Below are 25,015 nucleotides of genomic sequence, written 5' to 3'. Positions count from 1 at the left end.
GCTTTTCTTTCGAGTTTATTCTTTATGAAGTCGACGTGTACAGGCACAGAGCCAAAGACACAAATGAACAGTTTTTTTTATTTAGAATATTTACTCCGCGCATTACACTCACTCGCAAACCTTCCAGTGGCTGATTTTTACAAATGTATTGGGGATCTTCTATGTTCCTTCGAACAGGAGAAGTAAAACCCCAGGCTCCTGTACGGGGCGCACTCTCTAAAGATGGTTCAAGCTCTCCTTCCGCATTTGTATCCATGGCAACAGCTTCTCGCGTTCGGCTTTGACGACTCCAAGATGGCGGATGTGGAGCAACATGCAGTGGTGAGTAGTGGGGTCAAGCTTGTTTGCATCAAAATAATGTACACACAACACTTGGCACGAGTATGCTTTTGTAGGAATACGCGGGAAAATATGCTGGGTTATTGTATGAACACGGACGGATTTTAACGCGACACCGAAAGCCAGCCCAAATAGGATCTAAATTATCTCAATGCTAGCAGTAAAAAGGAGTAATCTCCCTCGTCCACTGTCATTATAAAAGCTAGGCTCTGTTTGTGAAGTAAACGTTCCATCTAGGTTATACTAACGGCATCTCTGACTTAACTGACCTTGCGAATGCCCACTATTTTTTTGTGCTAGAATTCACTGACTAACGAGAAGTGTAATTCACTGAAAGTATTAACCAATGGACTTGGAGATGACCGCAAACATTCAAATATGAGTCGTAACCTCGAACATGTTAAGTAGATGGGGAGAAAGCTGCATTAAAAATGTTGCCAAATATAAAGTTAAATATTGTGGGGGTGTGTGTTGGCATTTTGAAAGCAAGACTGGGCAGTGTTGTTTGTACAGTGCGTTCCATATACACAAGTTGACTCAAAATGCTTCACATAATGAAAAATAATTCATTCATCTTCCGTACCGCTTGATCCTCACTAGGGTCGCGGGGGGTGCTGGAGCCCATCCCAGCCGTCTCCGGGCAGTAGGCGGGGGACACCCTGAATCGGTTGCCAGCCAATCGCAGGGCACACATAGACGAACAACCATCCACGCTCACACTCACACCTAGGGACAATTTAGAGTGTTCAATCAGCCTGCCATGAAGGAATGAATGAAAAATAAAGGTATGGAAAAGCACAGGGGAAAACACACAAAGAAACAGAACCTTAAGATATTTAAAAGCAAAGTAAAGAAAATTGCATCTTAGTCAAACAACATACGGTTGATCTAAAAATATGCTTCAATAAACAAGAAATTGACACAAGGTGGATAATTACGTAAAGAGTTAAAAGAAAAAACTTCGGTTTTGTACATCAAAGCATATTACAGTAAAACATTTTTCAGATACCATGCAAGTCTTTCGTGCTCCATTATTCCATTTATTTATCTGTGTACTTTACAAGGAGAAAAGGACAGGATAATTGAAAATGTTAAGTTTGGTAGAGAATACACTATGGATCATGCCTAGGGCAACACAAATTTTCCCATGGCTCCCTTCACTCCAAAATATGACCCACTCAGAGGCATACACACACTTAGTTTATTGTTTCAACTGACTATGGCTCCAGTGTCATGGTTTGAATATAAAGAGCGTGTCTGTCTGCAAACATTACCTCTGGAGTCTAAAGGCAAATGTCAAGGGTTGTCTGATCCACTTGATTGGACACTAATTCTGGAGATAACTGACATTGAGAAGAGGTCTTTTTTTTCTTTGATTACGATGAAATATGCTACATTTCACCAGTTCAAGGTAATGATGGTGTTCAACCTATGCATCTTAAAAGTTGCTTTTGTGTTGTGTTTGCACTGTCCTTAGCACATTTCAATTTATATGTAGAATCAAAATTGAATGCAGTAGTCACATTCTCGTAAGTCTACATTATGAAGTCATGTTTGGTCTCTCAGTTGTAAAAGGATCAGTTTGATTTGTTTTTTGTTTTCCTATTTGTAATGTGGCGTGTTGGTTCATTTTGAATCATGTGATTATTTGATGTATTTCAGCCACCGGTGGTCTCAGAAGTAAAAAAACGTCGCGCACCCAAAGGTAAACTTATTGGACTTGTGTAACATGACGTCTCGATCAGAGTTGTTTTCTGTTTTAATGTCACATTTTGGAGCAGGTTTTTCACTCCAGATGCATGTGTGATGCTAACTCTCCTGCAGGGGTCCCCCTCCTCCTTGTCCATGGTGGGCTTTAAATGGAAGCAATGCGGGTCCCCCACCCTTTTATACGTATACTGACAAGTAATCAATCAAACAAAACAATAGTATCATTTGTCATTTGTGACTCCTGTGAAAGGTTATTTAATAATTCCCCTGACAGTACGCCACAGTGTTTTTTCAGATGAGCAAATAAGTCTAGGTTAAAGGGTACTTTATATTCCATTGTATACTGTTGTAAATCCTCACTGTACTGCGCATGGTGGTATGTTTTGTTACCTTGCCGTCACCAAAATGAGATTTCCACCTCATTTACCCAGAGGATCAGTGGTGGGACTGAATAGGGGAAGTGTTTAGATTTTATTTAAATCGAAAGTCAAAAGGGAGTCTTGCGTATTCAACTCACAAAATGAGGTCAGCTTTAGTTGAGCCATACACATGCACAAAAATGCTGTACTGCGCCATATTAATTATCATGCTCAACAGCACACTTTTGAATACTCTACAAAAGAAAGTAAAAGTCCATAGCCACTTAGAAGACTTAACCAATGACGTGTACAACCCAAATTATGGCTATGTAATCATATTTGATCTGAAAATCACGTAATTATAAATGAAGAATTAAATACAGAAATGGCATCGCATCACATTTGGCAGAGTATTGCTGTACTCTTCATCTTTTCCATGACTTTCTCCCAGTGTGTCTTTTGATCTCAGCATGCGTCTTGTCTGCTCTCCTTCCCTATTAGAAGATTCAGAGAGCTTGCAAGCATTCGCCATTAGCCTCAAATATAACAAAGAACAGCAGAATCGTGTGTAGGATGAAGTTATTCAGCACAAGATTATTTTTAGGAGACTCCATGCTGTGCCCCCTTTCCTGGCAACTTTTTTCCGAAAATATATATTATTATTCATACCAAAACTTGGAAGAATCCTGTATCCCATCGTTACTCCCCAGATTTCAGTTAGCGGACACCGAGGAGCTTTGGGGCCACAGCTGAGAGAATATGATTGCTGTCTCAGCAGGAAGAAGGCGGATTAGGTCACTACAAATAGGACCGTTCCCAGTCTTGACCCAGTGAGTGCGTTTGAAGCTCTTGCAGCTATGGAGAGGATTTCTGAGAACAACTTGGAAGTGGCTGCGTTTTTAGCGGCAAATCAAAGGCGGCCCCGCTTGAAGTGCTGACAGCAAAGAAACAGAAGAGAGCTTTGGTGTAATTCACACTATTCTCACACAGGCAGTTCATTAGTGATATTCCGAAATGTCAGTGGCAGATTTAAAGCTAAACACTTCTTTTCCCGTTGCTGTTCATCCTATTTTGGGACTTGAATCGAATTTGCAGTTGCGTCCATGTGAAATAAAGGCTGCCCTTTATTGGTAAGAAGATTTGAACCATTGTGGTCACATTTCTCATGATCTAGCTTCTTCTTCCTCAATTCTCTCAATGTTCTCTCACCAACACATGACTAGTGAAAGACATTGTTGCCCAGGCAACGGGCAGACTACCCTTACCTGCTGAATGTTAAAAAGATTGTAAATGCGGCAATGTTCACATCGTGGCTCGTGGGTTGATTGCCTTCTTGTATGCAGCGTTAACGCCAGGACTGTATGAATTGAAAATGGTTTCAAATAGAGTGAGCCTTGACGTTTCTAGGGGGGGGGGGGGGGGGGGGGCAAACGCTTGTAAGCCATGACTGGCAGTAGGCCATATGGCTTTGGCTCAGAGATGTAATAATGACTGCAAAAGGAGGGGACTCTTCGGATGCGCACAAAGACATGAAGTGAATGGAAAATGGTAATGAACTTCATAGCAGTGAATACTATTCACTTTTCTCTGTGATTTCTTTCAGCCCCTGAGCTTCCAATTGTGGAGAGGAGAAACTGGCTCATCCACCAGCACTATATACATAAAGAGTATGAAACCTGCAAGGTAAACAGCCTTCATCAATGCAATTCCTCCTGTGGCGTTCATGCATACTGACCGACCGCTAAATTAGATACACCAAAGTTCCTACTGAAGAACCGCGTCACGCGGAGGGCTGACGAATATTTTGACTCTGCTGGAGCGAATTCAAGAAACCAAAATATAGGGTGTCATTTAAAGTAGGAGCATCAGAGCAGCTGTGTGTCTTGGGCAAATGAAATTACCGTAAACAGTCTTCATGTCGAAAAATATAAGACTTGTCAAAATTCCAACACATATTCCGACAGATCTGAATTTTATAACCAATTTCGCAAAGCTTCACAAATGTTCAATATGCGCACCGCCTGGGACAAGACACATTTTTCTGTTTGCCTTCCTCCTGGAATTGTTATTCCGTGTCCAAATGTGCTTTCTTGCAGCTTCATTCATTCATTCATTCATCTTCCGAGCCGCTTGATCCTCACTAGGGTCGCGGGGGGTGCTGGAGCCTATCCCAGCTGTCTTCGGGCAGTAGGCGGGGGGCACCCTGAATCGGTTGCCAGCCAATCACAGGGCACACAAAGACGAACAACCATCCACGCTTACACTCACACCTAGGAACAATTTAGAGTGTTCAATCAGCCTGCCACGCATGTTTTTGGAATGTGGGAGGAAACCGGAGCCCCCGGAGAAAACCCACGCAGGCCCGGGGAGAACATGCAAACTCCACACAGGGAGGCCGGAGCTGGAATCGAACCCGGTACCTCTGCACTGTGAAGCCGACGTGCTAACCACTGGACTACCGGGCCGCACTTCTTGCAGCTTTTTTGATTTAATTTTTTTTTTTAAATATCCTCAAATACAGGCTGCACACTCTTATTTGACTGCATTCTACCACACTATAGTGCGTTTTCCAAGTGAATATTATTCACCCTGAAAAAAGTAAAACATTAAACCGGCATTAAACGTATTTTATTTCCACATTATATATTAGACTACAAAATGTCACTTTTGGGGGATACACTTAAAGTAAACAGTGCGGTTGGACACCGCTGCAATTCACAACCACAATAACAGTTACTGTATAGAGAGTATATTGCCCATTTCCTAATGTTTTTAAATAATAGGTGCCAAGGGACTTCCTTCTGGCACAAATGGGCGTGGCTACACTTGACCTGAGCCGTAATGAAGACCAAATGTTGTATGCAGGGCTCCGCCACTTCATTTAAGAGGTTTAGTCCCCCACCCCCACCCGACTAAATGCCCTTTCAAAAATGTAAAACATTGTTGCAAGTAGTGTTGTGCAGAAAAGTTAGCATGACCTACAAATGGTGGAGTAGCATAAGGGCAGACAGAGGGAACCTAACCTCCATCATCTGGTTACGAAATATTTGGTTGGCTTGTCTTTGAGTAGTTAAGCAAAACAGAATGGCTAGCCTGCTTGTTAACATCAGCTTGACAGCCTGCTTTCCATTTCACGAGCTTCAGTCATCCATGACTCTGCCTTTCATCCAAGCAAAAAGAAGGCGCAATTAATTAGCTAGTCCTTCAATGATCATGCTAAAATCTCCACGTCACCTGTTGCAATGTAAATTAGAGCTGAGTTTTTTATTCAATACAACTTGAGAGGTTGGTCCTTTTGACACACTTTTCTCAATCCATATAGGCAATCATTAAGGAGCAGTTGCAGGAGACGAATGGAATGTGCGAATATGCCATATATGTGCAAGGTGAGCTGGCGAACACGTGCAACATGTCGTGGAATATCTGTGGAAAGGCTTCCCCGTGTTGTGCTGACATGCGACTCTGTAGGTCTTTTTGTGCAATTAAAGTTCTTTTGTGTTTTGTCTGTTCTTTTTTTTTTCCACGCCACAGCACTAATCTTGCGTCTCGAGGGCAAGATCCAACAATCCCTGGAGCTGTTTCAGAGCTGTGCCATCCTTAATCCCAGCAGCAGTGACAATCTGAAGCAAGTAGCCAGATCTCTGTGAGTTAGCTCCAGCCCGGCCCAACACCGTGAAGAATTTCACTAATGCTCTCAGCATTACTAATACTTTGGGGAAAGATTAGACACCAAAGCGTGACTCCTACTGTTAACTGCCGTAGGAGAGATCGAATGTCTGTTGAGCATGTTAAGATGGTGGATTGTTCAAATGGATTGTCGCTGTCGTCTTGTAGGTTTTTACTGGGAAAGCACAAAGCAGCGATGGAATTCTATCGTGAAGCTGCAAGGCTCAACGAGAAAGACTGGGTAAAAGAAAAGAAGCACTCTTCTGGTATTTCATGTACTAACAGAAAATAGTTGTAGATTTTGTACACATTTGTAGGCAAGGCTTTAAAAACGGGAAAAAAAGCACTTCTCTGTCTGGAGAGGTCGAAATGTTCGGATTTAGCCTCAGATTGAGCCATGTCTTATCAGAGAACATCTGCCCAAAATATCCAAAGCCATTTTCCAATGGTGTTTGCCGAGCCAGATCCATGGCTTTTATAGCTTACTTAACTACAGAGGCTGTTTCTTCGTTATAAACGGAGGTAATTTCATAATGAACCACATGCAGGCCTGCGGGGGGGCGGCTGGTCACGGAGTTACGCTCTTACAAATATGTGCAGAATTCCACTTCATGTGATGTGCTTTGTGCCACGGGGCACAACATTTTCCACTGCTTGCCAAAGTTTGGCGGAATCAGGCTCAGTCGTATTGAAGGGTGGCTGCTCTTGAGCAGTTATCCAACTGTGTACAAAAGGACCGCATACTTGAAATTCACTGGTAAATATCCAACTCTTCCTCACTTCAGGAGATCAGTCACAATCTGGGAGTGTGCTATTTCTTCATCAAAGACTTCAAACACGTGAGTGTGCAGAGAGAATCGACACCGTGTTTACCGATTCTGAATTTTGAAACTTGGATTTCGTCTTCTGTTTCTCAGGCGGAGGAGCAACTCAATGTGGCTCTCCAGTTAAACAAACATGACACGACTTTCATGACACTCGGGAAAGTCCACTTGCTGGCCGGCGAAACTGACAAAGCCATTGATGTGTACAAGAGAGCAGTGGAGTAAGTCGAACTCAAACCGGATGAAAAACAAACAATATACACTTAACCTCACATTAAAATGAAGACCCCAAATCTCGCATCTCATTTTATGCCGCACCTCTGCCCAAAATCTAATGTTCACATTTTTCAGTTTGTGCACAATTCTGCTAACATCATCAAACAGCTGCAGGTATTGGATGTTAGGGAGATGCATTCATTAAGTGCCAGTTGTTATTCCAAAACAGAAGTACGTGTGCAGTGTTCACCCGCATATTCATGATTTGCTCCTCACCTTTTTATTTATCGATGGGAGAACTCACCTATTTGGTGTTTTTGTGATCCGCCCTCGCCCTGTCTAATATAAAAATGTTGCTTTAGTGCCATCTTGTGGCATTTGGTGTTCCCTTGAACTTTAAACAAGTGACAGAAGAAGCTACATTTAGCTTCCTCTCAGTTGTAACAATTTACCTCAAATGTGAGGTTCGTCGCCATTTAGATGACTCATGGTTGTTAGAAAACGGCAGTTGTTTGTTTACATTCAAACTTTGGCTGCTGCAGCCAACGCGAGTGACATCATGCATCCCGACGCCCTCATACTGATCTGTGGAGACCGCAGTCATGTTCCTCTCTCTCATTTACTCACAAAATCACACGTAATGTAGCTTGTGCGACAAGCGGACACAAAACTTTGGACCTCATGTATGCCTACTTCATGAAACTTCGGACACATGGACATCAACAGGCTGCTTTCTGAATAGCAGGCGGCCAACATACTGACTAATTGGTCTCAGGACAGACCAAGTGTGACAAGTGTTTCCAAGTCACCAACTGGCTCTATTTTAAAGATGAATGATATTTTTTTTATTTAAACAAGAATTAGTTCATTTTTATGATGTTATGGTTGGGTTTTTTTTTTTCAAAACTATGATGTGTTTTTAAGTGCTCACGAAAGATGAGTTGATTTATCAAGACCTTTTGGGGGGGTGGGGGATCAATTATTCTCAGATTTTTGGCAGGGCTCAATGCCTGCAAGAGCAGAGAGAACTGAGAAGCGCTTTCAGTCACCATTGTTATGACCAACAAAAGAGTTTTAATGTAAATGTTTTCTCATCAAGTTTGCATGTTGACATTTTCACCGGAGGGGCCTTTTCACTTCTGTATTGATTTGCTTCATTTCCATCTCTGTTCAGATGTTGAATATTTAAACATCAGGCCTTGGCGTAAATAAGGAAATGATATCCGTGTCATGGCACTCATTATGTTTGCCTCCTGGTGGCTGTAAAAGAATTAATCAAGCACTCCAGCACTGTTGTTGCTTAAATGAGACCACAACCAGTTTGATTTAAATAGTGATGGGCCCCCTCGATACCATTTCTTTTTCAATTAATATGCCGCCTTTACATTGAAACTGATCCTGACTGCATCATCAGCACAATCTCTGAATATTACCCATGCTTGATGACGCTTAAGATGGGACATTAAACAAAACTACAGGCGTCGGTGAAAAGTCATGTTTGCATTGTCTCTTTCTCCTTTAGATTCTCTCCAGAGAATACGGAACTGCTGACAACTCTCGGTCTGCTCTTTCTCTCAGTAGGTCAAATGATATAAGTGATATCATGTGGGGGACACCGTACACAGTATTAGTGCAGTAACATTGTTGTGTTCATTCTTTTTACAGCTTGGTAAATATCAAAAAGCTTTTGAGCACCTTGGAAATGCCCTCACATTCGACCCCAACAATTATAAGGTACGTGCATATGCATGCACATTGGGTAGTTGTCTTAGTTTTCTTTGGTTGGATCAGCCTTCATGATAGCATCACAGTGAATCTCAACCCAAATGAAAAGGTCATTGCTTGTCAGATGGTCCACTCCATCCTTCCTCCCGTTGCAAAGTGCGGCTGGTCTTTCTCTAATAGCTCGCTAATGATTGCTTTCATTTGCAGGCCATCCTGGCTGCAGGCAGCATGATGCAGACCCATGGGGACTTTGATGTGGCCATGAACAAGTATCGGGTCGCAGCATGCGCTGTGCCCGAAAGCCCCCCTCTCTGGAACAACATCGGCATGTGCTTCTTTGGCAAAAAGAAATACGTTGCTGTGAGTAGTGCAATTCCTGGATTACCCAATGCAGCTACTAATCCACAACAAAAGGATTTGACCAAAAACAGAATGTCTTATTTGCATAATGTTTTGGTGTTTAAAAGTGGGATCGCAAGATTGTTAAATGATTGTATTACAAATTTTCACCGACAGAGAAAGCAACTGTGAATAACCGACTTGCTGTTCCTAACTGTACATGGACAGTGCTGTGAAAATGTATTTGCCCCGTCCTGATTTCTGTGTTCTTTGCACATTTATCACTCGAGGTTTCAGTTCATCAAACCAATTTTAATATCACACATAGACTACCCAAGGAAATACAAAATGGAGTTTCTAAATGTCAATTTAATTTATAAAGGCAGAAAAAAATCCCAAACTACCTGTCCCTACATGAAAAAGTAACCTCGCCCCACCCCCTTGTTAAATCACAACGTAACTGTGACTCACGACAGTTCTGGGAAAACTTGAGTTCAATTTCAGAGGCAACACCCTCGCACCACATTTGTTGAATCAAGGAATCACGTAAATATAATCTGTCAGACAAAGTGAAGTAGGCTACAAGATCTCAAGAAACAAACTCATCACGCCATGATCCAAAGAAAGTCACGAGGAAATTTGGAAAAAAAGTTGTTGAAATCTATCAGTCTGTAAAAAGTCACAAAGCCATTTCAAGACTGTGGCGCTTCAGCAAACCACTGTTAGAGCCATTATCTACCAGTGGAGAAAATTGAGAACAGTAGCATACATTCCCGAGAGTGGTCGACCAGCTAAAATTACCGGTACTCCAAGTGTGCCATGACGACTCATCCAGGAAGTCGCAAAAGAACCTCAAACAACATCCAAAGAATTCCAGACCTCACTGGCCTCAGTTCAAGCCTGTGTTCACGACTCAAGCACAAGAAAGACACTGGCCAAAAATGTCATCCCTGGGAGAGCTCCCAGGCGAAAACCACTGCTGTCCAAAAGGAACACAAAGACTCGTCTCACATTAGCCAAAGGACATCTGGATGATCCTCAACACTTTTGGAAAAACATCCTGTGGACTGCTGAGTCAAAAATTGAACTTTTTGGGAGATGTGACTCCCTTTACATCTGGTGTAGAAATGACACAGCAGTTGATGAAAAAGAACGTTATCCCAACAGTGAAGCGTGCATGTGGCACTGTGATGGTTTATGGGTGCTCTCCTACCTCAGGACTAGGACAATTTTCTGTGATTGATGGGACAATTAAATCTGCTCTCTATCAGAAAATCCTGACGGAAAACGTCCGATCATCAGTTTGCACCGTCACACGCAAGCGCTCATGCCGCTGGACAATAATCCGAAACACACCAGCAAGTTGAATGGGTAAAAAAAAAAAAAATTAAAAAAATCTCAATTAAGGTTTGGGGGTTTCCCAAGTCAAAGTCCGGATTTGAATCCAATTGAGATACAGTGGCAAGAATGTAACGGGCTCTTCATGCTAGAAAACCCTCCAATATGGCAGAGTAGAAGCAATTCTGTGAAGAAGAGTGGGACCAAAATTCATCCACAGCGATGTGAAAGACTCATCACCAATTATTGCAAACGCTAAATTTCAGTTCTTGCTACCAAGGGTGGCAACACCCCTTGTACAGTTCAGGGGGCAATAACTTTCACATCAAGACAGGTAGGTTGAGATTTTTTGTGCCTTAATAAATTAAGTTGGGTTGTCCCTGTGTGATATTAAAATTGGTTTAATGAACAGAAATCTTTGAATGTGATCAATATGCAATGAATATCAAATGCCGTACTTTTTCACGGGATTGTGACTAACCTTTAACTAAAAGTTAAAGATACATAAATTAGACATTTAATGCTCAAGATATCTTCTTCAATTTGCTCATGAAATATGTTTCATCGGTGTCAGCGAAAATATGTCACTCAACTCGGGCTTTTAGTGAAGACCAAAACTCTTACTCAAAGCCCACTGTGACACACACGGCAGACTGAGTGTCTCCTCAGCATTTATTACATATTCATCTTTTTTTATGTTGAGTGTGAATATGTGCTTTACACTTTCTGACTACAAATACACTCATAACTTTGAAACGTATGCTCCCCAGCCACCACATTTCTCACTTGGAAAAAAAAAACACATTTCGTGCTTTAAAACTGTGTGCTTCGTGTGAGTGGTTCAGGACATCAAATTTGGCAATTGTCGATAGCTGCGACGAGTCTACATCTTCGGAAACCGTCTGCTGCAATTGCCTTTTCAAATACTTGTGTAGAGGAGGAGTTGTGTCGTGAGCTGAATATCCAATCATCCTGCTGCATTCGCGGCTCATGTGGTGGTGTGAAGTTGCAAAGCACATTCCCTCAATCATTGTAGATTTTTATTTTTTTATGGGTAGCTGTATGCTAAATCAAGAGTTTAACCGAAACTTACTTGATTTTGATGGTTGGATTGGATGTAATCAAATTCAATGATGTGGTCTGTGTTCTTTTACTGAAGCATACAAATCATAGGTGTCAAAGTCAGGTCCTGGAGGACCTCTGCCCTGCATGTTTTCCAAGTCTCCCTGTTGCAACACACCTGATTCAAATGAACAGGTTCAATGGCAGGCTTCCGCAGAGCTTGCCGATGATCTGATCATTTGAATCAGGTGTGTTGCAACAGGGAGACTTGGAAAACATGCAGGGCAGCGGCCCTCCAGGACCTGACTTTGACACCTATGATACAAAAGATTGATCTCTCTATGCAGGAAGATGCAGTGCATGCAGCGGAGCGAGGCCTTCATATATTGCAAATTTCCCCAATGTGGGACAAATAAAGATTATCTTTTAGTAATTGCACAAAGTGACTCTCTGTTTGCATTTGGTCGAGCAGGGCACAGTGCACAGGGGCAGAAATTCAAATCATTTTCCATGAACGATTGTTGTTTTGTCCTTTATGCTGACGAGCCACATTATGACCACTTGCAAAATAGAACATTAACTTGAATATTGTTTGTTTGTTTATTGAACATAAAACATATACAGTAATAATTTGACAGAAAATAAGGTAGATAAAAAAGTAAAAAGAAAGAAATCAGTCTTCATTCAACACAGTTATTATGTTCAAGGGAGTAGGATGAAGTAAAAAACGTATCTAGTCCTACCCCGTTATGTGTTTATATCTACTAAATCATTTTTATATCAATCAGAAAAGAAAAAGTAAGAAGAAGTCTCCATTAAGGCTCATACTTTACCCTTAACCGTGATATTTTCGCAACTTTTGGTTTGTATCGGGATTATATACATCCTCACCCTGGCACTCTTGTGTCAATTTTCTCTTGTATTCATAATGGATATTTCAATACCTTTCTCTATTTATCAACTTAGTTCTGATTTATCATTATATTTAATGTTTAGAATGTATCATTTTAACTCTGATTGATGTAGGTTGTTTGTACTATTTTTTTTTAATTTGTTTTTGAAATCAGCAAGCGATTGCTGATTTCTTTAAATGTCTGACAAATGATATGATGTCTTTAAAGCATAATGCTCATTTTTGATTGACACTGAAAGACAGCTATTAATCTAAATATAAATTTACTATTGAAGCTTGCTCAATGTGTTGGTTACGTCTGAGATAATCGTGTCGCAATTATTAGGAACAGCTCTCATTATGATGTAGACCTGGCAGTATTTCCACAAGATTTTGCAATTATTCTGACTCTTCCGGCAATTATCTTGGCTGAAAAGAGACCTGCATAAATGATGACATTGGTCGTAATATTAGCAACGTTCTTATTGGCTGCACGGTGGACGGACGAGGGCCAAGAAGGTGATCTGATAATTCTCCAGCCAAATCTACAGCTTGATATACCTGTATTATACATTTTGTGTGTAAGTCATCTCTGTATCATCTTGCGTCACTCAGCCAATAGCGAGTTGGCAGTTGGCACATAGATGTTTTTTTATTTTTATTTTTAAAGGGTAAAGAATACATTTTAATGGCATCTTCGAATTTTTAAAAATGTCTATTTCCTAATTGTAACAATACAGATGAGATCTACCAATGTAGCAATTTACTGTCACAAGACAACATGCTTTTTTTCTAAACACATGAAAACTAATAAAAACAAAGTTGAAGATGCCATAGCATGTTGGCTTGGCACTCATCAAGCACGTCAGTTTCTCCACAAGAGAGAAGTGGCCAAAGAGTTCATCATTACAGATCAAGATAGATGTATAGATACATTTTTCCCCCCTCATTCAATGTGGCTCACACACATTTATAACTGCAATTCTCACATACCTCCACCGTCAAGTTTGGAGGGTTTTTTTTTTTTTTGGTCTTCAATATGGACCAACAGACCTTAAATTAGGTATGCTGAGTATCACTAGATTTAAAAAAAATAATAAATATAATTATTTGGTCTGAATATTTCATTGAGTTACTTTTCAAACGGTCAGCTCCTGACAGCTCTCTCTTTCTCATCTTTCCTTTCCCAGTCCATCAGTTGCCTGAAGCGAGCTCACTACCTGTCTCCTTTTGACTGGAAAGTGTTGTACAACCTGGGCCTGGTCCACCTGACCATGCAGCAGTACGCTTCTGCTTTCCACTTCCTCAGCGCCGCCATCAACCTCAGCCCGCGACTGGGCGAGCTCTACATGCTGCTGGCAGGTACCAGCACAAATGACACAAGACAATACAAAAACCTTTGGAATGTACATTGCACAAGTGCTTCGAGCCTTCTCGACAGTTCTGCAAGTAAAGTGTGTGCCTTTGACAACAGTGGCTTTGACCAACTTGGAAGATGTGGAAAATGCCACCAGAGCGTATGAGCAAGCTGTGAATCTGGACCAGTAAATGTTTCTCTCTCACCTGTCAGATTAATCCTGCAAATAGCAGCGGCGAATTTCTCTCATGTTGACTTTCTCTGTAGATCAAACCCTCTGGTCAACCTGAATTTTGCAATCTTCCTCTACAATCTCGCCGACAAGAAGGGAGCGCTGAATCAGTACCAGGAAATGGAGAGAAAAGTCAACATGCTGAGAGACGGCAGTAGCAGCGTCGACTTTGACCCAGAGGTGCCCCAAACTGCCGATGTGGCTGTCGCAGTTCTTAAAGCCAATACAATACATCGTCTTTAAGTGATTGCCTCCTCGTCACAGCTCATAGAAATGGCTCAGAAGATGGGAGCAGCCCTTCAGGTGCCGGAGAGCCTCGTGTGGACCAAACCGTCCAAGAGCTCCAAGTCCAAACTGAGTTCAGGAGCAGCCACCCCGAGCCCGGGTGCTCCTCTTGGTTCTAACCAAACTCTGGGTCAGGCCATGTCTTCTGCTGCCAGCTACAACAAGAATATCCAGCAACCAAAAAGTACGTTACATTCAATGTGACCCTTTAGTGTTTAGGGCTAAAACCATGTTTCACTCACACAAGGCTTCGCGTAAATCATTGTTACCTTATTTCATTGTTCAAAGGTCAGTGAACCTGTGGACACCGTTTAGTTTCAAACCATGCAAATCTCACAAGTTTTATTCTTCACCGCTGAAGTCTTGTTCACGGCCCGCAACCATTAAAACTGTTGGTCAATATAGTGATGCATTCGCAGTGCATCATTGTAGTTAAGGTTCACTGGTCACCTAAAGCTACACAGTTGTAACCGTTTGTAGAACTGCACCGGACCCTACTCACGGATGCGTCTGTACTTTAATGATGTACTTTTGTCACTTTGCCGTATCTGTTTTGTTCTGAAGGGCCCTCCACATCACTTGACCCTGACCCAGACGTGGACAGTGTTCCCAGCCCGCCTTCTGATCCTCCGGGCTCCCCAGAACTTGCCCAATCAGAGGACTCCCGACCCAAAACCTCCAAGAGAAAATCAAAGACTGAGGAATGAATTTGTATGGAGGAATTGCCACCACTTCCTCGCAATTCACTCTATTGTTGAGAACATTTAGCAGATTTAGCATTTGAATTCTCTGAATCACGACGTGTAGTGGCCATAGTGTTAAGTATTGCACTTAACACTGAATTAGCCAGTTTTTTTCCTGCACTCTCACTTGGTGGTCATAAAATGGTCCAAATAGAAGTCATTGTTTGCCGTAGTTTATATTTTAAAAAAAGTATACTTGGAGTATTTGTTGGAGTCGGAACGCATGCTGCTAAGATAAATTGTCAAGCGCTGCAACAATCATTGTACTATACAAAGATGCTTGCAAGATTTTAATAATTTGATAAACACAAATGTTTTCATTGGGTGTAAATAGCCATTTTTATAGTTCAAATGTCAATGCAAATTATGTAGAGTAATGCATTCCATGTTCAATTTTAGAGTGGTGGACTGGTTTCTGACATTCGTTCAGCAGCTGGAGACGATTTTGCAATCAATAAAGTTGAAAATTGAAGCATGCACACATTTATTTTCAACACAGAGTTGGATGATTTGGAGCTTGTTATCAAGGATTTCTCGAAATCAGTCATTATGACCTCCTTATTTTACAAAGTGAGCGTGTTGACCCCAACTTGACTTTTGTCCAATCCAATCCACTAACTGACGACGTTCACATGCCCACTTGAGTCACGTCATCAAAAGTGTCATCTGTCATTTCAGTGGCTCAACCATCTTCTTTGCCTGTCACCTCCTCTTCATCACGTTCGCCCGAATTGATGAGTCACCCTCTGTCACATCAAATCAGCCCAGAGTGGATGTCTGTGGCTGACAGGACCCATTAAAATGGCGGCATCCTGACTGGCCGCAGAGCTCCTCAACCTTTTGTACACATTCTCTCTTTGGATGTTTACTAGAGTGCAAAGAATCATGTTTCGTAGTGCTGCCGAGGTAACCAAGAGACTGGAGTTGTCATTAAGCGCGCTCTGCTGCATGCCTGAAGTGGCCGTGCTTGTAATCTTAACAAGGCTGCTTGACGCTCTGCGACTTACTGCACTTTTTTTTTAGAACCTTGCTTTGCCATTGGCCATCTTTTTGCATTTCATATCGCCTGTGGAAGTGCCCCCAATCCATATATTTGCACCTATCAAGAAAACGGTAAGCACCTTTGGACATATCCAGAGTTCACACAAATGTCTTTTCACATACAGTACATCAATATTAATACAGTAGGTTAAGATCCTCCCTGCTGTGATAAAATAATGATCACAGTGTTGAGGCTCTTATTGGGGTTGTTTAGTTAGCCTCCATTTTGTGGTTCTGATGAAGTTTGACTAGTTCCCGTGATTCCCACTGTCTCACATGGAAATGCTGCATCCAGAACTGTGCAGAAACAGCCTTACCTGGAAATGATATCTATCTCATGCCGGTGGGTGCTCATCAAGGTATCAAAGGATGTAATGATGACGCAAAAGAAAGATGGGTGCTAGCTACAAGAAGTGGAGGACCAAAAGCCTTTATGCAGACCCATCCAAGGTAAGCATGTTTTCGAGCTATTTCTGTTTGTCTGTGTGTCATACAAGATAGGATTCATTTTGAGTACACCAAAGTCAATTGAACGAAACGGATTGTGGGTCACATTAATGGTTGAAAATGTTTGGAAATTTTTTGTCTCATTTTCGCAAAAGTCACAAAAAACTGCCATTTGTGCAGACTTTATCAAGATCAATCAGATCTTTATCAACTTCTTGTTCTGTCTTCTACCAGGAACACTGTTAAAAACTGTATTTTTAACTGTATTTCTACAGCATTTCTTAATTGACATGCCAATGAAATGTGGTTATTGTGCTTGGCGGTTGACTTTTTTTTTTTCAACCAGGTTTGATGAGCATTAATCAGTGATGAATATGTCATGGTCGGGAACAAATAAAAATGGATTATTTTGGGTTTTTTTAATCCCTTCAAAATATGTTTAGCACTAATCTAAAATGCCACTACAAAAGGACAAAAGAGTTAAAAAAAAAAAAAAGCATGACAGCGATCTTCACTGACGCTGCAAAGTTAAACTTGAACATACAGTGATAAGATAAGATTTATTTGTCCCACACTCTGGAAACTTACAGTCTACAGCAGCAAGATTGTGGGTAGAAACAAGAAAAACAAAGTGTTTGCATTCACAAAATAAATGTAACAGTTTCAATGTACACCGTTCAATTAAGTGCAATATAAATATAGATATAATGTTCTGTTACTTATAGAAAGGACGAGATGTTTACGAACAAATGTTTGCGGTCAGGTGTACAGTATGTGAGTTGATTGACAGATGTTTACAAGATGCGTTTGTGTGTGAATAGAGACAGACATTTACCGACACCCCAAATGAGGACAAGCGTTGGATAGCTTTGACTTACTGTGTTTATATAAATGACATAAAATGAGACCAAGTAGAACGTTTTCTAAATAATCATGTGCATCCAATACACAGAAATATCTGTTTCCTGGCCACATCATAAAAAAGCAGTTTCTCTCTCAAGGATGCGGTTATTTGTTTGTAACAAGACATGTTTATGCCCAAGCCTGATGCCAGCATCCAAGTTGCAACTTGGGACAGCTAAAACGCTGAGAACCAAATTTCCCAGTGGAATGCGTCTTTTGTCTCTCAGCCATGCTGGTGGCAGCCACCTTGAACATGGCAATCCTGAATGAGATTTAAGAGAGGGGATCGTGTTTACAGTCAGGCCGTAAAGCAGATGTGCTTGTAATACACTCAAGTGATATGATTGTGTGTGAGCGGAGCCTGGAGATCTGACCTGATTTTAATCTTCTGGCTTCAAAGGAAAATTTCAGCCCAAACTTTACGTACATCTCTTTTATCAGCGCAAAATGCTTTTCCTGTTCGACCAATTTCAGGGTTGGTATCAAATGCAAGTGAGGAACTGTGGCGATGAGCTGACTGAAACAAAACACTTTTTTGGTCTTGTTTTACTGCCAACTGTACGTCAAGACTCTTGAAGGCATTTTTTTGCCTTTTTAAATTTGTGTTGCCCTATAAATTGCAAAAGCAGATTAGTCATTCTGTTGTAAAGAAATGTCGCTCACTACTTCAGCAATGGTGATCAATTCCTAGCTGTCCATGTAGTTTGTATTTGTTTTTTATGGGTTTTTATTTAAATGATTGTCACAACTTCATTCCATCCATCCATCCATCCATCCATCCATCCATTTTCTACCGCTTATCCGGGGTCGGGTTGCAGTGGCAGCAGCTTTAGCAGGGAATCCCAGACTTCTCTCTACGCAGCCACTTCTTCCAGCACTTCCTGGGGAATCCCGAGGCGCTCCCAGGCCAGCTGGGAGACATAGTCTCTCCAGCGTGTTTTGGGTCGTCCCCGGGGCCTTTTGCTGGTGGGAAACGCCCGTAGCATCTCACTAGGGAGGCGTCCAGAGGCATCCTAATCAGATGCCCAAGCCACCTCATCTAGCTCCTCTCGACGTGGAGAAGAAGCAGCTCTTTAGGTTATCCCATCCGATACGACATGTAGTTTTCTGCTGCTATTATTAAAACCCATCTCTGGCCGCTTGTATCCGGGATCTCATTCTTTCGGTCACGACCCATAGCTTGTGACCAAAGGTGAGGGTTGGAACGTAGATCGACCGGTAAATTGAGAGCTTCGCCTTTTGGCTCAGCTCCTTCTTCACCACGACAGACTGATACAAAGTCCGCATCTCAGCAGACGCTCCAGAGACCCGCCTGTCGATCTCCAGCTCCATCCTGCCTTCACTCGTGAACAAGACCCCAAGATACTTAAACTCCCCCACTGGGGATAAGATGTCATCCCCGACCCGGAGAGGGCATGCCACCCGTTTCCTACTGAGGACCATTGTTTCAGATTTGGATGTGTCTATTTTCATCCCAACCGCTTCACACTTTGCTGCGGAACGCTCCAGTGAGAGGTAGAGAGCTCTGCTTGAAGGAGCCAACAATACCACATCATCTGCAAAAAGCAGAGATGCAATGCTGAGGCCACCAAACCAGACCCTCTCAACCCCCTCCTTTCTAGGCTGCGCCTAGAAATTCTGTCGATAAGGTTATGAACAGAAATGGCCACAAAGGGCAGCCTTGGCAGAGTCCAACTCTCGCTGGAAACGAATCCGACTTACTGCCGGCAACCAAACCAAACAAACTCTGACATCGGTGTTCATCGGACCGAACAGCCCGTATCAGGGGATTTGGTGCCCCATGACCCCGAAGCACCCCCCACAGAACTCACCGAGGGACACGATTGAACGCCTTCCAGTCCACAAAGCACATGTATCCTCGAGGACCCTGCTAAGGGTATAGAGTGTAGAGCTGCTCCACTGTTCCACGGCCGGGACGAAAACCACACTGGTCCTGGTGCTTTCCCCCCATAATGTCACAACTTCCATTTTGGGGAAATTGATTCATTTATATAATGCACTTGTTATTTACCTGGTTTTATGGCTGTAGTAAGTTACATCATGCCAGTACCAAAAATAATTAGAGAGCATTGTGGCTTAAAGAATAAAACACGATAGGATGACAAAGCACTTCTTAAACCAAGCTAGATTTTTATGAGAAACTCTTGTAACCTCACAAAAAATGAAAGAAAAGTAATAATTTTTCAATAATAAATTACTGTACTGTATTTTGAAGGAAAATAATCAACAATTAAAGAACATTTTTCCTTTATCGATATCTGTCAAAATTCTCAGACAAGCAACCAATTACAATAACCTTTTTTCTAAAAAACATACATAAAACAGATCTTGACATTCATGCAATGTTATTTATTTTTTCTTTTTCAGTTTGGCACAAACATAACAACTCCTAAGTTCAAATAATAATGTCTTATAACTTGTAAACAGTTAGTTGGCTTACCAAAAATGAGGTCAAAACTCAGCACGTGGTAACAAAACAAAGCAGTTGAAGATCCTTCGCAATTCTTGACAAAGACTTTTTCGTCTGCTGAGGTAATTTTATTTGTCTGATTTATATGCAAGTCACTGTTTGCGTTTGCGAGCTGTAGAAGTTAAATTATAGCACAAAGAGGCGCGACACTGAGTAGCAGAAAGCCACTGGTCTGATGATTGGCTTTTCATGATGGTTCTAATAATGCTTAATTGCCCGTGGCAAAAAAAGTGAAGGTTGCTATTGAAAGCAGCATAACAACGCCTGCAAAGCCTTCCACTCTTAATCGCTGCGTTCTTCGCGAGGAAGCGAATGAGCAAAGCTTTGCATTTGAATCGAGGCCACTCAGCGGCGGGAGGCGCATGCTTGTTGCTATTGTTGTTTATCAACACACACTCTTTGCTTGTTTGCTCTGAGCTCCGTCTCCCAAAATTCTCCCCTTTCCGCTCGTCTGCCGGAGACGGCTCAAAGACCCCCTGCTGGCATCTTAGTAGAGCAGCTTTATCCGACTCGGCTGCCATGGGCACACTCATTGTGCCATTGCTCCATGCTGCAAGTTACTAAAGGACATCTTCTTGAAGAGTGGAGGGAGCCTTTCATTAGAGCATCAACAGCAGTTCTCGCAACAAGCATTCTTCTCGCATCACTTCACAGCTATGCGACACATAGAAATGTGAAGAAATAAGACACAGAGCGATGTGTGGGCTGTGTCATGATCTGAAACATTTCAGTGTGTTAAACATACAACAAAATAAGGAATCAGGGAGGGTGCAAACACTTTTTCACACCACTATATATGTTTCATGTCCGTGTTTGTGGCCAGTTCTCATTGTTACAGCTACAGCAGTTGTGAAGGCTCTATAGAAATAAAACAGCATTGTTTTGTATTGCATTGTCTTTCGCGTAGCACCATCTAGTGGATGCATAATGCAAACGCAGCCACTATTGTAGCTTGTATTCTATACCCCTCTTCCTCAACTGGTGGACCGCGATTCACGACCGGACCGCCGACCTCCTCTGTCCGGACCCTCGGCAAATTGTATAAAATAATTTATAAAGTGATTTTTACGTTATACATTTTATATTTGTGGACTATAATCTGCGCATTACCGCGATCGCATGTTAAAATTATCCGTTGTATTCTTTGCGTGCACTTACAGATGTAATGCAGAGGACCACGGCAGCGCGACTTTGTGTGTATAATGTTTGACTCACTGGAGACCCTGGCTTCAGCATATATGATGCCCTGATTGGCTCCTCTGAACTTAAGGTGTGCCCATACATAAGCATCAGCACGCGTCTATCCCAATACAGACGCATTCAGAATGGATGATTGTGTCAGGAGACAGACGCATGCGCGACGCCACAGTGTGCTCACAGCTTCAGCCCAGGAGAGCCGCACACAGACAATTAGACAAGACGAATCGCGGGAGGTTTCGATTGTGTGCAGTTCTGCTCCCGTCTACCCGGGGATCTTTGCAGCTTTTTAATAGCAGAACACCGCAACATGGTAAATGAACATCACAATGGCGTCCTCAAATAATATTTGTATGCCTCAGACATTGCATTTACCTTAAGTGGAAGAACAGCACTGCACATTCCTGTGCTCCCTTGTGTCAGTATTTAAAATGGTTCTTAACTCCTCTTCTGATATATTTTTTAAGTGATTTCTGAGGGGATGGGATAAGGGGAATTGTACAAATGAAAATGATATTTTTGTTTTCATGTTTTGTATTTATTTTGAGAAAATTAGTATTTTGTTTTGTTTTTGTTAAATTAAGGGGAAAAAAAGACAACTACCGTTTAACAAAGTTAAAATAAAAATGTCTTATTTCCCTAAAAGGGCTATTAATATTATTAAGCAGGCACAACTTAACAAAATAAAAGAGTTCCTCTGCCTCAACACAATACCTCTCATTATCTGCTGTGTACTGGCAAAGTGAATAATTGTTATTTTCATGCACCCCATTATTGGTTGGTTGTGAGGAGTGTTGATTTGTATAAGCTTGGCTTGACCATACTAAATGCGCATATAGCCCTGCTCCCCATGACCGCCGTGCATGGGACCGGACCTGGGTCTTGTTAAAAAAATTTAAAAAAGTGGACCTTCAGCATTTCTAGTTGAGGACCACTGTTCTATACACAGTGCACTTTGCATAGTATTTATAATGCAGTGCACCTTAAACAGTATGTGAAGAGTTTTAAAATAGGCCATTCATTGAAGGTGCGCCTTCTAATCAAAAGCATTTTATCGTGCAGAAAATATGGTCGGTACTGCATGTGTTATTTTTATGAGAATGTGTTCATTGTTACATATTACAGATTGGGTTGAAGGTTGAATTTCGGAGGTATGAAGCTGGTGGCCATTTTGCAAAGTGTACTGAAGTTGACGCAAATTGAATGTAACGTTCTTAGAGAACGTCAGTGACACCTGGATGGCTTTGTGTGTAACACAGCTGACTTTAGGCACAAGGATCAGCGTTTAAAACCTGGTATGTGTAGATGGCACCTTCAGTGGAGAATGGCTGGATTGAGAATGCTGCACCCAACTATCGTCTGAATGACTTGCTGCCTGTCAGGGCAAAGTTGCTTCACAGGAAATTACTTTTATTTTTGACCACAGCATTACTGCTTCGCCGGTGAGATGTTTCTTGGTAGCTTTAACTCATCAGCATGGGTAGTTTTTTTTTTTTTTTTGAAGCCCATATTGGATCAAAACCCTTAGACCCTTAAACCCAAGGCGCAATGTGAAATCGTCAACCCACTGCATTTAGGTATAAATAACACATTGGCTCAGTCCCTTTTGGACCCAGTATTGGGTTCAGGATTTGACCAAATTTGGGTCACCTTTGACCCAGCAGTTTTAGGGGTATAGAGCAAAAATCTGCACATCTGCCTGGTCTGAGGTTATGGGTTGAAGTCCGGATTTTGGCTTTCCTTCCTGTCTTGAGTCTGCATGTTCTCTGCAGGCAATCCAGTTTGCTCCGACATTCCAAAAATAATTAAAAAACTAAAAAATGTTAGTCTGGCTGGCAACCAATCTTGGATGTACTCCAGCCTCTTGCCCAAAGTCAGCTGAGATAGGCTCCAGCTTACCTTAATAAGGACAAGGGCTCCGTACTAAACACAATGAGGAATAAGGACCTGTGGTAAGATACAGCTACTTTCAACACGGCCCAGCAGAAGTCAAGGGCTCCCTGCTTTCTATGATGGCTGACCTGCTTCTGCTGCAGTCGTCCCGCTAACGTGCCTGAGTGGACTCAGATAGCGGCACCGATCAATACTGCCGCCTGACGCTAGATTACTGCAGTGGCCACCAAGACACTACTCTGCTGTTATCTTAAGTAGCATTCATTTTGCCACAAGGTAGCTGATGCAGCTGGAGAATTATGAAGTGGACGACCGTGGATGGACTCTTGTAGTATGAGATTGTATGTTCGGACATGTGTGGGCACATCTTGATTGAGTATACAAGTGAGTTGTAGTCTTAGATAGAAGGGTTTGTATTGGGTTGCGAAAACCAGCACAAGGCACATGAAAAACCACCGACTACACAGAACTGAGATTTGAAGCTGGGAGCTCTGGACTGTGAGGTAGACATTTTAAACATTTGTTCACCATGCAGCCATTTTGAATGGCTTGAATACTGCAGAATGACATTACCAAATATACAGTCTAGATGGGAATTTTGACAGTGACTTAATCAAATGTATTTTTGACTGTGCTTTGTTACAGCTGCACACAGTATGTTCCTCAAAGAGAGAGATTACATTTGGGGAGAGGCACACATTTTGTGCATCATATCAGAAATGTATAGATTGCATAGATAGATCATTTTAAAGCAGAGCACATCAAAGTTGCAATGCACTGAAGGCTACTTTTAAAATGTTTTTGAAGCCTAGTAGCAAGGCCTCCTACTTGGCCACCAATCTTGGCAGAGTTGATAGATAGAGTCTGTAATCAGAGGGCTCAGTTGGACATGTTCATTTCTGCACAGCCTCGTCTCAAATCATGAAAACACCCAGTTCCGTGCAGAACGGACACTTGGAAGGAGTGGCACGCTGGAGGAAGCATCATGGGAAAAGATGTTTCGGCGGGTGACGTCATACATGCGGCGGACTGTCACCATTACTGTCACATGATCAAATTATAGTTTGAAAAGCAATTACAGCACTTAAATAGAAACAAACTGAGATGGTAACTGGACTGGAGCACAGCAGTGAGGGGACCTTGAAGAGTCCTTGTGTGGAGTGCTCAGTGTTTTATGTGGGTGGTCCTTTGAGAAAAAAAGGCACGCTAGTAACTGTGCGGATCAATGTGCAATGATAGTCAAAATGCCTTTTTACAAACACGCAAGATGATAATATACGCAGTTGGACAAAATTGTTCTTAACCCTCAGTTCATAAAAAAGAAAAAAAACATTGTGGGCACAGAAATAACTTCAATCTAACAAAAGTAATAATCAATACAAATTAACCAATGAAGATAAGACATTGCTTTTTAAGTGCTTTAACAAGATGGTGTGTACCACACTAAACATGGACCAGAGGGAGCTTGAAAGAAAATTATAGACACGCATGTGAAATGTTAAATCTAGAAGATCCTCTCCAGGGTGCTTGATGTCACTGTGACTACAATTGCACATATTATTCAGAAAGTTAAGATCCACGGGACTGTAGTAGGTATAGGCAATCTTGTTGATTACTAAAAATGGCTGGCATTTATGTGAACAAACAGTAACCTCATCAGGAACAAATGGTTTTGCGATTGACTTTAATGCAAAATATATTGTCACATTATTTGATTAATCGACAGAAAAATCGAAAGACTATTCTAAAATAATTTGATAGTGACAGTCCTATACAGTGTTGCATGTTCTTGTTTGTGTATAGTGAGTCAGAGGCAGCGTCCTGAAGACTGTGGCCCGCAGAGCGACACGGGGAAGGAGGAAGGGGATATAGTGTTTGTGAAGTGAATTGTGATGGCTGTAGGTGACTCGCTAGGAGTCTTGGCGCACGTTTGTATTCATGAATGCTGCAAGCGGT

The 25,015-nt window shown here is 41.8% G+C and overlaps 2 protein-coding genes across 5 annotated transcripts in view; one reads left to right on the top strand and one right to left on the bottom strand.

Moving 5' to 3' along the window:
- Positions 1 to 25,015, bottom strand: part of LOC127599381 (uncharacterized) — a 207,536-nt gene that overhangs the window by 159,577 nt on the left and 22,944 nt on the right. The gene's annotated exons all lie outside the window — the stretch shown is intronic.
- On the top strand, positions 188 to 15,559 carry bbs4 (Bardet-Biedl syndrome 4). Of its 4 annotated transcripts, none has more exons than XM_052063163.1 (16): positions 190 to 321; positions 2,002 to 2,044; positions 4,012 to 4,091; positions 5,731 to 5,794; positions 5,940 to 6,051; positions 6,243 to 6,315; positions 6,860 to 6,913; positions 6,992 to 7,119; positions 8,637 to 8,691; positions 8,780 to 8,848; positions 9,047 to 9,199; positions 13,661 to 13,832; positions 13,945 to 14,014; positions 14,095 to 14,239; positions 14,324 to 14,528; positions 14,909 to 15,559. In XM_052063163.1, the coding sequence occupies exons 1-16, from the start codon at positions 223 to 225 to the stop codon at positions 15,049 to 15,051; spliced, it is 1,665 nt and encodes a 554-aa protein (XP_051919123.1). In that variant the 5' UTR covers positions 190 to 222; the 3' UTR covers positions 15,052 to 15,559. The 4 variants fall into 4 exon arrangements, with proteins under 4 accessions (XP_051919122.1, XP_051919123.1, XP_051919125.1 ...); XM_052063165.1 differs by having other exon boundaries at positions 273 to 321; positions 2,002 to 2,187; XM_052063162.1 differs by having other exon boundaries at positions 188 to 321; positions 6,860 to 7,119.

The sequence above is a fragment of the Hippocampus zosterae genome, chromosome 4 (assembly GCF_025434085.1).
Source record: "Hippocampus zosterae strain Florida chromosome 4, ASM2543408v3, whole genome shotgun sequence".
NCBI classification, from domain to species: domain Eukaryota; kingdom Metazoa; phylum Chordata; class Actinopteri; order Syngnathiformes; family Syngnathidae; genus Hippocampus; species Hippocampus zosterae.
This window is presented reverse-complemented; position numbering and strand designations above follow the sequence as displayed.

Excerpts from the sequence above, each read along its gene's own strand:
- bbs4 (XM_052063162.1), top strand. The coding sequence starts at position 223 with ATGGTTCAAGCTCTCCTTCCGCATTTGTATCCATGGCAACAGCTTCTC. Across the intron at positions 7,120-8,636 it reads GTGTACAAGAGAGCAGTGGA|ATTCTCTCCAGAGAATACGG; the intron begins GTAAGTCGAACT and ends TTTCTCCTTTAG. Across the intron at positions 13,833-13,944 it reads GCTCTACATGCTGCTGGCAG|TGGCTTTGACCAACTTGGAA; the intron begins GTACCAGCACAA and ends CTTTGACAACAG.